The 19,173-nt window shown below is 40.0% G+C and overlaps 2 protein-coding genes across 2 annotated transcripts; both read right to left on the reverse strand.

Annotated features, from left to right (window-relative positions):
• Positions 1–426: 426 nt before the first annotated feature.
• LOC117320030 lies at positions 427–4,966 on the reverse strand. Its single transcript, XM_033874725.1, has 4 exons — positions 4,447–4,966; positions 3,508–3,776; positions 2,279–2,463; positions 427–1,311 (listed from the first exon to the last, which is right to left on the reverse strand). The coding sequence occupies exons 1-4, from the start codon at positions 4,751–4,753 to the stop codon at positions 744–746; spliced, it is 1,329 nt and encodes a 442-aa protein (XP_033730616.1). The 5' UTR covers positions 4,754–4,966; the 3' UTR covers positions 427–743.
• A 12,900-nt stretch (positions 4,967–17,866) lies between these two features.
• Positions 17,867–18,634, reverse strand: LOC117320029. Its single transcript, XM_033874723.1, has one exon. It carries the CDS (start codon positions 18,632–18,634, stop codon positions 17,867–17,869), a length of 768 nt encoding a protein of 255 aa, XP_033730614.1.
• Between the last annotated feature and the right edge of the window lie 539 nt (positions 18,635–19,173).

Genomic DNA, 19,173 nt, shown 5'->3' on the forward strand with positions numbered 1-19,173 from the left:
CAAAATTATGGTTGCTATGGCAACTGGTCACTATATTACTGGATTATCTAAGTTAACAGTTCCAATTCACCATTGATTCGTGCAAATTGCGGGGGTATTAGTCAGCCATCCTGGTGACAGTTCTAGTTCTTTTCATATCTAATATATAATTTTCATTTTGAAGGGGAGAAATCAGCAAAATATTTACCCCGGGATGCATGGTGTTTGACAATCAGTTTTTACTAATTAGTACTAAGAAGGAATGAAATTATTTCAATTCTTTAAAAAACAGTTCATGTCTATATTTGTCTCCAGATTGTATCAGTTTCATATGGGCCTCCAACTTAGGACAAAGGTTCCTTACAAAAAATAAGTATTTGGTTTAAACAGTATCTTATTACCAAAATATTTACAACATATACATAGGTGTCAATATAACAATTCAAGTTCAGGGATCATTTTTATTACACTGCAGCTGCTAGCTGCCACACCAATATCAGCAACAACAGCTATAGATATGAGTTTGAAAATGTTCCAGGCACAGTCACAACATTGATTACTTTAATTGTTATCATTCTGAATGATGCTCACTAATCTTTGCTGCGATATGCAGATACTTCTGCTCTAGATTCCCAATATCTTGGACTTCGCTGAGAAGGGTCACATGAGTTTCAGCTGGAAGATGAAGTGCAGCTGGCACAATGACTCTCTCTTCTTCAATGTCCATCACTACATCCTCACTAGAGAGCCCAAAGGACTGTAGTTTACTCTCTAGATCTTGCAAAGAGTCTGGATTCTGCATTTTCTCTGACAGCTGTATGACCATCAGTGTCACCAAGCATTCCAAGTGTCCACAACTGTTCCGGAGTCCTTCTAGACTCTGTCCGGACTCTGTGCTTATTCCAAGCCTCCCTGAAGTTCTGAAGCTGTCTGTTGACCTCTGGCACAAACACAAGCTGTAGTGCACAGAGATGGCAATCATTAGAAGGATCCAGAATTCCTCTGTCTTCCATATCGTGGAATAGCTGGTAAAAACTATCCCCAACTTCTGTCTGAACATCCCTCCACAATCGTTCGATCCTTTGGTTGTGTACGGACCTGCCTGTGATGTGGTTATTCCTTGATGAGCTATCCCTAACCAAGTTCATGAAAAGGGCTACCTGCACGTTTTCTCCACCATGATCAGACCTGACACGTGATGGTAAGCCATACTTCATAACAGCTGATACAAAGAGGTCCAACACTGTTGACGACCTGTTGTTGGTACTACATCTTAAAAATGTCACCAATCTTGAATAGCCGTCAATACAGCCATGAGTAACCATGCCCCATCTGGAAATAACATGGACACAAAAATTAAACATTTGCATATAATTCAACATATCAGTAAATATTTTGACAGTATCCTAATTCTGATACATGGTGACAAAAAATTCTACATGTGTTTTATAAGATTTTTTCTGGTGCCATTTTTGTTTACAATTTCTTACTGAAGTTATTTTTTTTCCCCACAAGATTTTATGAGATTTGGATAAATTTAGTAATCACACAATCAAATGGTTCCTATTGGACATGACCTTCACACAAAGCTCTGGATAGTGTAATGTTTGCCATAAATATCTATCACCACAACTTAAAGGCAACTTACAATTGCTTACAAACAACTTGAACCCTCCTTCTCCTTATCACCTCTAAAATGAATTTATTTCTTTCATATCTTAGTAGAAATGTTGATATCTATGTCATGCACAAATCTCCCTCAAAATAATCATCCATCTCTCTTATTTGTCCCCTGAAAGTATGGCATGTATGAAACCCATAATTCAATAACTAATAAATGAATAAAAAAACTATACTGGCATAGAGTTACAATCAACGTTGACATTAATTTTCAATGTTAATTATACAAAGGGAAAAAAAGTTTTTCACTTTTGATGCTATTTTCTCAATTGAAAAGCAAACCAAAAGCAAGGATCTAAGAAATAAACTTTTGAAACAATTGGCCAGAAAGCATTTTTTTCAGGACATGAAACACATTTCCTATTATCAAGTATTTTTATAAAGTTTAGTACAAGATTACATGTGATGAAACAGATAGTTACACTGTGTAGCATATATATATTATCAATTTTGACAGGGAAAAGGAGACCCAGTTTGCAGTTAAAGTTGTTTCAGTCTGGAAAGTGTATATGCTATGATATTCATGATTAGAATATATGATTGTATTTAGTTTACATTTTCATTGATTAAATCTATATAGATACTTGTCATATGATTTTCAGCGTAATTAAATGAATACCTTATAAGTCGCATATGACCATCCATGTGCCACAGGCTGTTAGGCACAGGTACTCTATACGTTCTTCTTGAAATGGCATAGCTCCATCGCTGTGCTGCTGCAGGAGGATCTACTCGAGTAAGTGATTCTCGTACTCGCTGCCTCTGTACTTGAAAACCTCTGGCCTTCAGGTATCCACTCACCATCTGAAAATATAGAAGCATTCTTTGAAGAAAACACTAAAACATTTGATTGATGTTCGAATACCTGTTTCAAATTCAAGTAAATACACAAAATATTGCCTCGTTTTTTAAAATCAGGGTGTCATTTTGGAAATTGACAGTCGAATTTTAGTAATTTCTTTTAAGTACCCTTTCGCTAGTGGTTTTCTCAAACACCTCTGAATACCAAATTCATTGTTAAGACATTAATAAAAAAAATCCATTTGAAGAATTTGTTCTATGCAATCCTGTCTGTTAATATCTAAAAGTCTGTCTTTAATTACAATGTAAGAAATATTGTCAATATTTTCTGTCATATATAGCCTAGGCCTATTCTATATAATTTGTTCTTGATATTTAATATCCATTTATCATTATGCTCTAACATGTCTTTATAACATGATCTTAAAATACAATTATCAGTGTTTATTATTTTAATCCAATATTTAAAATTTTTTAATTTCCTTAATGTCAATGGATAATTGGATATCTACCTAGCTCTTAATAAACCATAACATTACAAGTATTTTTCTGAACACCAAGTGATTGTTTACAGAAGGAAGTATGTAAATTTTCAACATCAGGCGCTGCAGTGGATTAGTTTAGCCCTCTTTATCTTAATATCAAAAACGTGGCATATAATTTATACTTCCAATTGTCAAATTGGGAAAATACCACTTCATTTTTGGGAAAAAAATACATTTTTTACCTAGGGGAAACAGCCGAAATGTGTGTGTTTTGCCTTACGTACGGGTCACCCGGGTATACGTACTCATTACAGCACTAGAACCGAACCATGTCATTTACCCAGTGATATTTCGTCCCACGGATCATCATTGCAGACTTGAAAGCACTTGTTAAATTAGGTTATATTTTAACCTTTCTGGACATACAAATTCGGTTTGTTAATAAAAATTTAGATGGATCTCTATTGGTTAGTTTTATAATGAATAATGTTTGAAGTGCATGGGGAGTTCGCTTAATATGTATTTATTACATAAAGCAAGAGAAAACACTATATTTACTGACCTCGTTCCCAGCCTTGGGATGATCATGATGGATTTCCGCAACATATTGGTCAAGCAATTGGTCATCCAGTGCAGCATACTTTTCCCCTCGAACGCTCAAGCCTGCTGCCTTCATTTTCTTGTAAACTGTGTCTGCTGAACATCCTAGCTGCTTACCAATATCCTTTGCTGTAAACCCACTTTGCAGCCCCGCCTTTATATCCTCAATGTTTATGTCGAACGAAGGCCGACCTCGACTACGCATTCGATTTCTAGCATGTTCAAGTGCACCTAAAAATTAAGTAAAAGATAATTACTATTTGTTATATACATAAAGATTGGATGTTTATCTTTCGAACCAAATATTGCCTGGTAAAATTGGTTACAATATGTAAAAAAAAAAAAATAATTATACACAGGACTGGACCATATTTTAGTTACCTGGCCAAGGGAAAAATATATGTGTAGGATTCCTCATTGGACCATATATAACGCTTCATATAGGCAATTTTACCTAAGACTTGGGGAAATAATATTAAATATAATCAAATATGATTATCTTTAAACTGAATGAAGAAGAGTTTTAGAAAAGTCCTCTGAATTCTATAGTTTCTGATAATATACCATTTAAATTCGGTCATCTTATCTAAGATATTCATCTATATTGCAGAAATATCCGTTTCAAATGTTTATGTAACAATCCCAATATACTATATCAAAACATTTGTGGAGCGGGTTCATCACTGATTACAAACCGTTTGATTGCTATATGTAAGAAGCATATCTCACTGGGCTTAAAAGTGAAATAATTTAAATTGGAAATGCATATGGGACCCATTAACGGCCCCAAAAAGCTCCAGGAAACGACTAGAACTATAATTTGCCCATGAACTGCAAATATTATTTGTAAAGAATATGTATTTCTTCAAATTACCACATGTAAAATTTATTTGAAACGTACCGTCTAAGTCGTAGTGGTCAGGATTGTCCGCAGAGGATGCTGCTGCGTTCGTGGGGATTGTCCTTTCAATTAGCTGAAGCAATTCGTCCAACGACTGTTGTATGTTGGCCGCATGGTTTCCCGACAAAAATGTTGAGATACGCCCAAAATTTGCTTTAGATCCTTGAAGAACGTTACGGAGTTGAAGTCTGTTTGGATTTTCCTGTGTCAATTGTCTCGATACCGTGACAATATTGCGCGAAATCGCTTGCAAAACATCATCTACCTGATCTGCCGCCATTTTTTCAACATCAATGAGGTTGCACATGCGCAGACAAGGAACAACATTTGTGGTGTTTAGTGCAAAAGAGTTCCAGTATTACTGGAACAATCCATTTTGAAGTGAGGGATACGAAGAAATTTTTCGTACTTATGTGCGAAGGTACATAATGTAAAAAGATTACTACATAATGGCAAAAAACGTTTTTTTGCATTATGTGGTTTTTGCACTTAAGTGAAAAAGTTTTTGCCATTATGTGATTTTTTGCCATTATGTTAATTTTTTTGCACTTAAGTAGTTTCTGTATTTTATCCTAAAACGGCCGCCCATAGGCATCGGGGTTGGCATCAAAAATGTAAGAATGGAACAAACACTGGTTATTTATCATCAGAGTTCATAACAAATATGTACTTACACTATATGATATAAGTATTGGGACTGTACATGCATTTCTGTAAATATTTACTATTAGTATATAGTAAAACAATACAAACACAAAATCTTAACGAAATCTGCGCCATACAAAGTGTATATAAGTATAGCGACGATAAATAGGATTACTAGCATAAAGACAATGGTAATTTCAGAAACGTTTAGATTGAATGATGAAACTTTGAACACAGCCAAAAATAACTTCGTTGAACTGAACAGGGAATTCTGGACTACCATAGAGTAAAAGGTTAACATTATAGTTAGGAGGAAGGCGATTAAAACATTGAAGTCTAAGCTGCCGGTAATTGGCACAATGGAGGAGGAAGTGTTCAGTAGTTTCAGTAGACAGATTACACGAACACATAGGGCTATCAACTAAGTTTCGAGCGAACAGATGAGTATTCAATGAGCTGCAATTCATTCTTAAACGTGCATGATGGATCTGGCCGTGTCTGCTTCTGCAGTGGTAATAGTGCTGAGGGACAGAGTGAGCAGAAAGAGTGTCGGAGTTAAGAAATGTTTTTAAGTTAGTTATGGACGGATTGGATTTGATGTTTTCAGGAAGTGTGTTCCATAAATCAACAGAAGAGGGTATAAAAGAATCTTTATAGAGTTTTGTTCGACAGTTTATTTGACAGAAATTATAAGCTCTTCTTGTGTTATGAGTATGAATATCAGATTAACGAGCAGGTAGGAAGTTATTCAGATAAGGAGGGCACTGACCATGAACAATCTTGTGGAAATTGAATTATTTAATTTTTTTTCCTGCGAGCACTAAGGGGGTCCCAACCGGTTTCTACATAAAGTCTAGCGTGGCTTGTGAGTTTAGTTGCACCAGTCACGATTCTAGCTGCTTCTAGCTGTATATTTTCAAGAATCTGGTTTTGGCCTAGAGTTAGGTTGTCCCATAAAATATCACCATATTCTAATAGGGGTCTAATGAAAGTATAATAAATAGTTTGAAGAGACTTCCTGTCAAGTTTTTTAGAGGCTTTACTAGTTATATATTGGATATGGTCAGTCCAACTCCCGTTGGCAGATATTGATACACCGAGGTGTTTATGACACGTTACTTCAGTTAGGGAAATGTTATTCATGATCAGGGGTGGATGGATAGGTTTGTCAAGTTTCTTACTTACAGTCATTGTAACAGTTTTGTTAGGATTAAAATTCACGAGCCATGTTTGAGACCACTCATGAATTTTGGTTAGATCGCTATTTAACAGATTTGTGGCCAGACCAGGCGACTCCACTTCGACATATAGAGACGTATCGTCAGCAAATAGTTTTATATTACAATGGATGTCATGAACAATATCATTTATGAAAATTGAAAATAGTAATGGTCCTAAAATTGATCCCTGGGGAACTCCCGCTGTGATATATGCTAAATAAGATTGCTTACCATTTATAACAACACGCTGACAACGATTTTTTAAGTAATCCGTGAACCAAGTAAAAAGATTTCCTGTGATACCCAACGATCTTATTTTAGAAAGAAGGCCTCGATGCCAAACCCGGACAAAGGCCTTGCTTATATCACAAAATACCATTCTGATTTCTTTACCTTTATCCAACGCGGAGAAGATATCATTAGCAATAGATACGAGTTGATTAATAGTGGAGTCGCCGGATCTGAAACCAGACTGACAGGGTGTTAGTAGGGACTTGTCAACGAGATAGTTGTAAACATATTTATATACGCATCGTTCCATCATTTTACCAACAATTGACAGTAGTGATATAGGTCGATAACTACTTAAAGCAGATGGGTTATGGATTCGGTAAAGAAGGTAGGACTGTCAACACTCTGGTTAAGGTTGTATGTAGTAAGTAGATCGCGAAGGTGAACAGAGTGGTTGTTATTGTTTAATAAGCTTGCATTGAAGTCGCCGGTTATGACAATATTAGGTATTCCAGTGTTGAAAGCAAGTTCAATAGAATGAGCAATATGGTCCCAAGAAGAAACGGGTTCATCAGGAGGTCTATAAAATGGCCCATATAGAATTATTTTTCCTGATATGTTAAGTTGCACCCACACGCACTAGACTGAAGGTAACTCTAGGTCTGATCGACGCTTGGATGTTATACTAATACTGATATATACCAAAACTCCTCCTCCTTGTCGTTGCGGTCTACAATAGCAGTAAGGGGGGGGGGGGAAACCAGGAAAGTCATAAACGGAAGTTACCTCATCATGGCTAAGCCATGTTTCGGTAAAGGATAGGATACTAACCTTGTAGAGTTCGCTGAAGAGTATATTATTTTTTTGCTTTATACTTTGAACGTTAAGGTGAACAAAAGAATACTTGCCGTCGTCAAGCAACGTTGTAAAATTAGAGGAGCATGAGGAAAGGGATGATAATTCGGAATCACTAGGCCCAGGATTACTTTCGATGTCTCCAGAGAGAAGGAATATTAATTTTATACACATGGTAGTGGAAAGAGAAATGACGCTCTTCACTTTGTAAGGTACATGCCTAAATCGGGTATCAAAGTCATGTCTAAGCTGAATTGACGCATGTAACATAACGATTAATAAATGTAAAACGTATGATACAATTAATACAAGTAAAATATCCACAAGTACAGACCCGGTCATGTATGTATAGTTACATGATCTATGATAGTAACGGTTATAAAAAGTACCTATCCGGACACAGTAAAGATTAGGACATATAGGCATTCAAGTTACAGAGGTTAACCATAGCAGGAAACTTAATATTCGTGTCCGGATATGGTATAATTGGAAGCCATCGATAAGATCAAAAACATGATAACACAACAAAAAATAGGTTACAGTGTGCTTGTTCACGTGGGTAGTGGGGAAGGGGAGGTAACAGTGTAAGGAAAGTAAAGAGGTAGGACAGCGGAAGAGAGGGATGATACGGAAAACTAATTCAATGGGTAATATTTCTATCGTATATCTTGGGAAGGGTTGAGTAGATACAAGGATAATATTTTCAATTTATATACATATATTTCAAAGTTTTATACACTTATTTGTATCCTGGGTACATGCATGCTACACAGACAGAGGATGGCTGAGATTTAAGGTTTCAAATTTTAAAATGTTGTAAAGATACCAAACCTCTGGTCGATCAGAAAAAAGGTTGTTTTATGCTTATCGTATTAACAGCACGAGAAGCTCAGCCATCCCAAATATATATCATGGGTTAAATGTACATATTATGCACACAACTAATAACATGGAAACTAAATGGCATTATTTAAATGTGGATGAACATGAGATTGTACAACATATTAATGTGTATGTATACACGCATGTTTTAGATCTATAATTTCACGTTCATGACTATATATATATGCTTATGTACAAACGTTCGCATACACAATGCTTGCAGATACAGTATACTACGTTGTCATGTGAATACTGTTAATTAATAGTAACGTTATCATTCAATGCTTACAAACACACATACATACAACATGTATATAACATAAACAGGAATGGTAAGTACGCACATACATAGGTTTACAATTGCAAGCTTAAGATACATTTGCAAAAAATATATATTTACTTGTAGTTGGATACACCAGTTGAATATCGGAGTATCAAATTGTATGAATATGAACAGCTTTTTGCTACTTCATTTATGTACAAAAGCCATGAGCACATCCTGGGGAATATTTTTGTAAAATAAACAAGAAATTAAGAGGCATTTAAGTTTACGAGGTACGCAATCAAGTTAGAAAAAGAAAAAAAAAAGTTTCCTGTAAGCTTGATATTGAATTGGATATTTATGAAATTCAACTTACGTATATTGTACTTTGTATATTCAGTAAAATGGAGACATGTACAGAAAATGATACGTGTTTTATGACAATAAATTTGTAAATGGCTGTCAGTTGGGAAGACAATAAATATATATAATTGGCTACATAGATTGAGTAGAATACGTTCATTACATCTGTAGTATAACCTATAAGCACTATATGTATCAGATATCAGACAAAAACGAGACATTGACTGAAGAAAGGACACATAGGGCCCGTGTTTATATATAGACATACATCGCCGTCGGAATGTCAGCCCAGCGATGCTGACTCCGACTAGGTGATATCACATTTTATGACCGAAGGGTTCAAGTTCTGATTCCCGCCGGATTTGAATGATTTTGGACGAATCGTCTTTAATCATAACCTTACCATTTGTTGTCCATGTCTGCAGTATCAGGTTGGCCTTAACTAGGTTCCTCGCGAGATAGGCTAATCGACCGCGATATCTAGTAAGGTCCTCGTTCACAGAGATGCCCTTGAATGTATCATTGGAGCGAAACCCGCGACTTGACTTGAGTAGAGCAAACTTGGCGTCCACGGCATTTAGTCGCGCGATGATTTGGCGTGGTTTCCCCCTGTTCCGGTCCGGTTTGCCGACTAGATGTGAACGCCACAATCTTCAGCTGCCTTCAGGATGATTGCGGAAGTATCCTCTCCCGTCTGTTCTGGAACACCGGAGAAGCGAACAAGAGTTCTCCTCCCGTACTGCTCCAGGTCGTCTAGTTGATGGCGAAGCTAATCATTTTCAGCCTCGAGCCTAGCAACTTTCTCCACAAGCGGGGCAATCTGCTGTTGTACATGAAGTTGTACATTCTGTTGTATGGTCTGTAGGTCGTTGGACATGTGGACACGGACTGCCATGGCGATCCGTTGTACATCAATATCCGACAACTTCGCATTGTACATTAACACTTAACATATGCAGATGCCTACAACCACACTATAGCCAAGAGAGTGAAACCTAAATAAAACTACGTTGGGGCCGACAATGTGCCAGACGCCACCCAGTCGAAATCGATGACACACTTTACCCTTCACCATAAGTTGTTTTTTAGTTTAGTGAAGTCAAAACATATTATCGCCAGAAAACTATTTACTGACTATTTCGGTTTAATATTATAAAAATGAGGAAGTGTTTGCATGTAGATGTAATAACTGACAAAGTTCGTTTGTATTATTTCATTTTATTTTAATTTTCATTCGGATTGTGTGACATTTAACAAAACAAGGTATTAAACATTTTGTAATTATGATTTATAATATCATGTACGTTATCCTTATTTCACATAATCGTTCATATCAATACAGTGTATTGCCAAATGGACCCCTTTTGGCCCCGCCCCTAAGGCCCCTGGGGGTCAGCCCTTTCATTTGTATAAATTTGAATCCCTGCAACCTAGGGATGCTACCACTGAAATATCAATGTCACACATTGCTTAGGTCCAGAGAAGAAGTCGCTTATATCAATATTGCCAAATGGACCCCTTTTGGCCCCACCCCCGGGCCCCAGTGGAGTCAGCCCCATCATATGTATAAATTTAAATCCCTACCGCCTAGGGATTTTACTGCTGAAATATCAATGCCATACATTGCTTAGGTCCAGAGAAGAAGTTGTTAATATCAATATTGCCAAATGGACCCCTTTTGGCCCCGTCCCTAAGGCCCCTGGGGGTCAGCCCAATCATATGTATAAATTTGAATCCCAACCACCTAGGGATGTTACTGCTGAAATATCAATGCCATACATTACTTAGGTCTAGAGAAGAAGTCTTTAGTATCAATATTGCCAAATGAACCCCTTTTGGCCCGCCACTCAGGCCCCCTGCGGGTCAGCCCTTTCATTTGTATAAATTTGAATCCCAGCCACCTAGGGATGCTACCACTGAAATATCAATGTCATACATTGCTTAGGTCCAGACAAGAAGTCGTTTATATCAATATTGCCAAATGGACCCCTTTCGGCCCCGCCCCTCAGGCCCCTGGTGGGTCAGCCCAATCATATGTATAAATTTGAATCCCTCCCACATAGGGATGCTTCCTACAAAATTTGGTTGAATTCTGATCAGCGGTTCAGAAGAAGAAGTCAATTGTGTTGACGGACGGACGACGGACGCCTGACGCTACGGTATGGCATAAGCTCACCTTGGTCCTTTGGACCAGGTGAGCTAAAAAATATTTTTAAAAATCCTGGTTAATCAGAATGAAATCAAACTTGCTTAAAAATGTGTAGGAATGGAACAATTTATGACAGTCGCTCTGATAACCATCAACTTAAGCATATTGATCATTATCTGACTTCTGTATCATATACACTGAACATTGTACTTTTTCTCTATGTCTAACCCACAATATTATGATTGTATCCTATGTCATCTATACTTATATAATTTTATTTTATCTGTTACACTTGTTTTCATTGGTTAGACAATTAAGGTTATTTCTTCATAGCCCAAAAAAATATCAAATGGGGATTGAAAGCCTTTCAAGGTAAATTTTGGATTATTCCATATCAAAGAAATTTCAATTGAAATTTTGATTACACAGACCAGGAATTGAACCTGAATCCCTCGGACTTGAAGCCCGAGTACTCTACATTGAGCTACCTGTGTCTAAAATTTCATTAACAATCTTTATAGGCTACTGTATGTCACAATTACAATTTCAATATGACTTTTTTATATAAAGTAACCAAAATGTCTCAGCGAAAAAGCCAAACAATTAGGCTTAACATTAAGCTTATAGGCAATTTCTCATTTTTTTAAAGCATGGAGCACGACTGTGCTGTCTGTCGTGTCTCTGGTACACACACATATATGTCCCTTTGACATTCCGATACATTTTCATCTTATTAGAAATGATAACATTGTCTTTATGGTTGATGAGATATAGTCTGAAGCCATTGTCCTGTTTGTAGTCACGCAGTCTCTCTCCGTTCCATTTACAGTACCTTAGTAAATACACAAATCCTTCACTTGTTTCAATATCTGGCAGGTCATCGTTAACCGAGGTAAAACTAATGTCTCATCACCTACTGGTACAGTTCTCCTGTGGATTTCCATCGGTCCGTAATCATCTGCAGTCAAGATAACTTCTAGGTAAAGTTCACTTGCGACACCACACAACCTTACGAGGTGTTCTTTTCTTGAAAAAGAACAAGAAACTCCTCTGTCCTGTTGAAACTGCTTCAAATCAGGTACCAACCAATGTTGGAAATCCAGTTGATCAGCCATATAGTGATGACAGTTGAGACGAAGATGTAGATAATCAAATAAAACGTATAAATGAGTGTTGTTGGCAATGTAAACATTGAAAACGGAAGTTCTGAGGGCATAAATTATTTCTGGAAGTGTTGTCTAAACAACGAACTGAGCTCTGTTCCGGTGGAACTCGGAACTCTGTTATTACTCTTTTAATAAACCAAAATAAAGTACAGATATTTACATGTATGTCATTCAATGTGCTGATCCGTGTATTACATGGTTCAATTATGTTGTCTTCCTTTAAATTTTAAATTATAGACACACTTATATATATCTATCAATATGGATACAGGACAATTGTGCATTGTGCACAGATACATTGTATGTGTATATTTGTTTTTTGCACAATTTTTTAATACAGTAAGTGTCATCTTCCATCTATGATGTAAGGGAAATTACTCTGGTTTTTGTATTGCTTGTTACTTTGTAAAACATATCGGTGTTGTTCTTACTTCATGTAATTGTCCTTACATGTAACATAATTGTAATCAGGAATGTATTATGCATATGTCAGCTACTTGTATGCCCGTCATGGGCCCTTGAATGGCCAATAAATAAATGCTCCACCATGATCCTCTCCGGTCAACAAGTTTAAAAAAAAATTGCTTTATGTCTGTAAGTGGAACTCTTCATTAAAGGAAAATAATTCATGATCAGGTAGCATATATACTTAAATGGCAAATGAGGTCATATGATTTATAATCACACACCCAATGTCTAATGAACAAGGCTATTTACCATTACATGAATAATATCACACTCACATACACACTCTTTCTCTCGAAGTAACTGTAACAGGGTGCTCAGGCCTGCCACAGGTTATAAAAACTTCCAAAAGTCATGGTTGGGTTACTAGTTTATTCTCCAGGAAAAAAACCCTGTAAAAACATACAAATACACAATGTTAAAACTACAATTCACAATACCTAATGCGCTTTTCATTACGATACATTTACAACCTCTTTTTACAATTTATACATATTTTCAGAAGACATACAATTTTAGACAATTAAACTATATAAAGTTCATAACGGCTATATTATACATGTTACATATTACATTACAATTACCTTACACTAGAAATAACATAATACCCTATCCCTTGGACAGGGGTTCCTCTCCCGATAGTATATCGGGACTTGTAGACACAATGTTTCTGATATATTACGAGCACACATGCATTTTTAAAATTAAACAATAAGCTGGCAGATAGTCAGTCGATTGTCGGAGCCGTATATGTATACGTCCTCACCCGTGGGTCGCTGATGTGATAGTCAACATTACGTAAATGTAAGCACAAGACGCGGGAATACAAAACTTTTACAAACCAGACCTGATGCACATTAGGTAAGTATACATAATATGACAAACACAATTAAAATTCACAACTACAACACTCACACCATCCTTTTAAATATATATGCCACTTTGGCAATTAATATATATATATATATATATATATGTATGGGGCAAAGAAGTAATTCCAACAGTGTTAACAATAAGGTTTGTTAAATTTTCGAGGCAATCCGCCCCTTTATCAAAACACAAAAAATTACAAATACAATCACATACTATATATAAGAAGTACTGGAAATACAATAAAATACAATAAGAATAATGTTTTAGTAACTGGAGAAACCACAATGAACCCTTCGGCAAACGTGGGCCGAAGGCGGATACTAGCGTGACTGCACTCAAACGGATCTTTCCAGAACCACCGTTATTGGCCTATCGTAGACCAAAAAATGTAAGAGATCTGGTGGTGAGCAGCAAATTACATTCATCTGCCTCTGTCGTTACAACAGGCTCCTTCAACACATGCAGCAAAAAAACGTGCAAATTGTGCCCATACACTGAGTCCACAGACACAGTTGGAAGGATATGCAGGTGGTCGCCATTGATCACTGTCCTACCTGGAATGAAACGAAACGTCGTTCCAGAGAAAGATACTGGATTACCAATCTCCAAACCTGCTACCCTCGGGGTATGAACGAACGTTAAAGACGTCTTCTGGATGTACTCTCCACCTGACCATTATATTTGACTATTCATGTTGTTAATTATTCAATTTGTTAAAATTTTCATAATTGCTGTACTTTTTGGGGCATCCATTCATTGTTGCTCTTTGAAACTCACATTTAGTCGCCTCCCGCCATCATGCAACAGCATCTTGGTCCGAGTTGGTCCGAATCGTCTGTTTCCCGTAGCGTCCTGTAGGGACACTTCGGCATTCGTATTTCTTATATTTTCAGTCTTGATAAATATTTGTAGTAGTTTTTTCACACCACTCTCTATAATTCTAACCATCTAAAACATATTTTTCTAAAGTTTTTTAGACTTTGTACACGATATTTAATCAATCACTGTAGAGACGATAATGCAACATATTTTATATGAATGCAATGTCGTCCACTAGCAGTATTTAGGGACGAATCGTCTTTGGACTCTTCGATATACTTTCACGTGCGGGGGAATTCAAAATATCTCTGCCGTTGGTCGCATAGCGTTCTAGTGTTGAACATGATGCAGTCACGCTAGTATCCGCCTTCGGCCCACGTTTGCCGAAGGGTTCATTGTGGTTTCTCCAGTTACTAAAACATTATTCTTATTGAAGTGTCAACGCGTGGTTCACGAGGGCAGCTTACCGTTTACCTTGTTACAGGTGGTCAGTTCCCTACTTCCTGTACCGGGGTTAACCGTGGGTAGGGGGGTTCCAGCGACGTATGCACCGTTTTACCGGGATGTCTTGCTAGATAAGCTTTTCTGTTTACGAATTTACCTCGTGGTGTAGATTGCGTTGTCTAATTTCTAGTCTCTTCTTTCTAAGTGCGCACGTGATTCGCTCGCGCACGCTGACCCGTGTCACCGGCGCGCTTGAGTCCGTTTTCACTACATTCCCCCCCGTTTTCTTTTTGGGAAAGTCCATAGCCATCTCCGAACGGGCACTAACACTCACACCGGCATGGCCTAATCAAGATGGGGGCCCTGCTACCGGTCCACACTCAAGCTTAACAGAAGAAGGTCCGGGCGTTCTCCTCTGTGGCTCCAAGGACCTCTCTGACGGTAATGCCTCCCCGTATCTCTGCCACTTTCCTGGCTGTGATATCAATTAAGTGGGGGGCACTGCACGAACTTTCCGCACTTACCGGAAAGTAAGGGGCATCTGTCTCTAAAAGGAGCCGATCTAGGGGAATTGACTTGATAGCCTTTCTCTGGGCATCATTGAAGTGAAACACCAGGCCCGACACACTAAAGTAGGTGTTTGGATAGACTTCCAACCAACTTTCCACTACTCTCGCTGTACCGGAGAAACAGTGGAGTTGAATCTTCTGGCGTGATGATACTCCCTGCAATTGCAGGATATCCAGGCAGCGCATGAAGGCCTCCACTCCTGCAGCATCCCTCTTCATTCCCCTGATGTGCAGCACCAGTACCATGCCTGGACACAGATAGGACAGGAGATCCTTGAGTAGCTGCTCCTGAGGATACCAAGTATCAGGCCGACAGGTGTGATCGAGACCGACCTCACCGAGTCCAGCCACTCCAGGTACCACCAGCAAGTCCACCAGGCGTTGTTTGTCAACCTTGGAAATGCAGTGCTTAGGATGGACTCCAATCACCGCCTTAAAGCCTTCCTCCACTAATCGAGATATTTCGTCGACTGATGGGTAGGTTTCGGGGTCGCAGTATACCGCGACACCTCCCGAGACTTCTAGCTGGTACTCCCCTGGTGTTGTTGGCACCGCTGCTAGTACATCATGCACTGACGCATCATGGTGAAGCTTCAGGTACCTTCGTATCCTATCCAGATGGAAATGGCTATCGAAAGCGCTCATCACCGGTTTGGACTCCTCCATTCGCTTGGACTCTGGTACTGATATGTCCTCCAACGAATCCCCAGCAGGATTCTGATGCTCTAACCCCGGGTCCTCTGCCGATCTACCGGTGGATACCCGAAGTCCTGATGACGTCTCCATGGCCTCTATCGGATCCTTCACGTCGACACCAGCCGTATCCTGGACCTCAGCTTCCGGCTCCACAAGAACCTGTTCAGAGGTAAAGGTGAACCTTTCCCTCAGCTCGTTCATCGTCCCCCTAGCTATCTGATTGGCAATAGCTTTCAGGCACCTCCAATGCAGGAGTGCAGCGGGAGAGTTTATTGGGGACAAGCTGAAATCCTGTGGAACTTCCCAGCCTTGCTCCTCACACAGTCCTACCATCAACTCCCTCTGTCTATCGGTGATCTTCCAACCTGGCTCAATGAACCTGTATCGGTTGATCCAATCACAGAGGTCTTGCAGCCCTGCTGTTGGCCCCACAATGCATACAGCAAACATGGCCAGACACGAATACCGGGTCCGGTGTAGGTCCACTGTCAACGGATGACGCTCTTCTAAGACATTGGGGAGGTGAGCCTCGACTAGATGACGCTTGGGATACCAAGTTTCCTTGCCACAACCGCCTATCTTGCAAATCTCCCCCTTCCGATGACCTCTGTGAGACTTCTTCTCAGGTGGCTGACCCTCCTGACCTTGCAACTTAGCTTTCCGTTTCCGGTGCCTTGTTGGAGTGGGCTGTTCTTCCGGCTTGGAAGACTCCTTCTTACGGGAATAAGACGAATTCCATATTTCCCTAGTTCGTACTGGTACTTGTCCAACCCCCGAACTTTGCTGATGATCTGTCCGTACCCGGACTGAATGAACCTTTGGTCCGGCTCCCCTCGTACTCTGTATACGTGGGGTCGGAGACCTTGCCTCTCCTGTAGAATAGGTTCCTTTGTTCCGTTGATAACTCCTCGGGGAGGGTCTCCGTTTTTGTGAGAAACGTGCCATACTCCTCCCCCTGCTCGAATCCGAGCCCCTCAGCCGAGAGCTAGACTGTCGCTGATAACGGGGGCTACCCCTCTGCGACTTGCCCTGATCCGGCATGTCCCTCTCTGCAGGCATTAATACAACGACACGTTGCGTGTCTGTGTTTCCCGAGAACCGGGAATCCTTGCCTTCCGAGCTTCCTCCCCGTAACTGGGAATCCTGACCCTCACCGGTTGACTGATTGTCAACATAAAGGTCCTCCCTTGAAGATTCGCCGGCCAACTCCTCCTGGTATTCCCCTCCCGAATGATTGGACACGTCCGACGAATACTTTTCCGGAGACGATCTCTTCTCTTCTCTAGGGCAGTCCATTAAGGCATCTCTGTAGGAGCGCTGATCCAACCTAGTCGGGCCATCTTGAGCGCTAACCTCTTCAACATATTTTGGGAGTGTCGGGTCCTGTTGAAGCCGATAGTCCCTCACAGGCTCGAACACCGCCTGCTCCGCGATGGATTCTCGGCGATTGTCACGACGATGACGGCGACCCTGTAATTTGAAGATGTTACCTTCAATCCATTCGTCTGTAAACAATCCAGCGCTGCGAGCCTCCTCTGCCATGCGCCTTAGCCAACTCCGCCTGCCTTTCTTGATGGCGATCTTGACCTGCCCCATTACCGCTTCCTTCATCCTACGATCGGAGATGTTGGTCCTATACAGGTGGCTCATGACATCTCGAGGGTCCAGGGTGTCACCTTTTCGGGTGGCATCCTCTACTGTCTTGAGGTGTTTAGACATCACCTCAGTCCATCTGCCTCCGTACGCCATGCCTTCACCTGTGAAGAACAGAAAGAGAGAAACTATGCTTGAGTGACCACATTGTTCTTACAAGAAGAACACTTGAACCGGTCAATATCCAGGGCATCGGAAGGGGCTATATTGATGCATGACCCATGGTACCATTCCCCGCAGTAGTCGCACTGTATCATAAATTGACCATTCCATGGCTTTCTACAAATACAATAAGCCTCATCATCTGCCTCCGTATCAACTTCACCCTCTGCCTCGTTACCCACCAGAAGATTGGATGTGAAATTGTTTATCCATGCAGGCATTTGGCGGTCCCTGCAAGGCTTGAGCTTATCGTGGTTTAAGACCAAGACCTTGTTGTTAAGCTGAACCCGAAACAAGTATGGTGTGATCTTTTCCACAATTATACCGGGCCCTTTCCAGGGAGGGCACAACTTCTTGCATCTGCCTTTAGTTGCCCCACTATCCAGGATGTAGACAATATCTCCTTTCTGATAAGACCGCTTCAATACCCTGAGGTCATAGTTCCTCTTCATCCGGCGCTGTGTCTCCTTCAATTTCTGTCTAGCTATATGATGAGCTTCCTGCAAAGCGCCTACTAATCGATGAATATAGGGTGCAACCCCCTGTTGAAGGGGAGTATTACAGGACTCGAACATAAGATCTGCTGGGAGATTAACCTCCCTGCCCAACATCATCATATTTGGTGTCTGCCCCGTGCTCCGGTTTACTGTCGATCTCATTGCTCCCGCAAGCTGAGGAAGTAAGACGTCCCAGTCTTTTTGTCGGTTACCAACGAAACACCTGACTGCGTCCATCAGAGTCCGATTGTAACGTTCGACTTGTCCGTTGGAGGATGGTCGATATGGAGTGGTTCGGGCCTTATGGATGCGCAGAATATCGCATATGGCAGTAAAAAGATCACTTTCGAAATTTCGTCCTTGGTCAGAAAACAACTGGAATGGCATCCCAAACCTTGAGAAGAAAGAGTTTGCCGCCGCTTTGGCTGTGACTTCAGCTGTCTGAGAGGACGTAGGAATAATTTCCACCCATTTCGTAAACTGGTAGTAACAAACCTCTCAACATCCTGACTAAGACCATACCAGGCGAACTTCTCCTTCACTCTTTCTCGTGTCCGTGTGATACCTTGGTGCCCGGCAGATGGCAGATCATGGTGAAGATGCAGCACAGTACCCCGCAGACCTTTTGGCACTACAAGCTTCTGGATCCCGCAATCCTTTTCTTTCAAAAATAAGATGTCTTCCCTCACTCTCAATCGTTCCTTGTTTATCCAATAAAACTTGGACGCAGGGCTCGAAAGAAATAGCTCTTCGTTAGCCGGTGTCGCCTGTTTTAG

Source organism: Pecten maximus, unplaced genomic scaffold, assembly GCF_902652985.1.
Source record: "Pecten maximus unplaced genomic scaffold, xPecMax1.1, whole genome shotgun sequence".
NCBI lineage: Eukaryota > Metazoa > Mollusca > Bivalvia > Pectinida > Pectinidae > Pecten > Pecten maximus.

Coding starts and splice junctions, on each gene's coding strand:
- LOC117320030 (XM_033874725.1), bottom strand. CDS start 4,753: ATGTGCAACCTCATTGATGTTGAAAAAATGGCGGCAGATCAGGTAGAT. Junction 2,464..3,507: donor ATCCCAAGGCTGGGAACGAG/GTCAGTAAATAT, acceptor CTATATTTTCAG/ATGGTGAGTGGATACCTGAA. Junction 1,312..2,278: donor GGTCATATGCGACTTATAAG/GTATTCATTTAA, acceptor TGTTATTTCCAG/ATGGGGCATGGTTACTCATG.
- LOC117320029 (XM_033874723.1), bottom strand. CDS start 18,634: ATGGACGCAGTCAGGTGTTTCGTTGGTAACCGACAAAAAGACTGGGAC.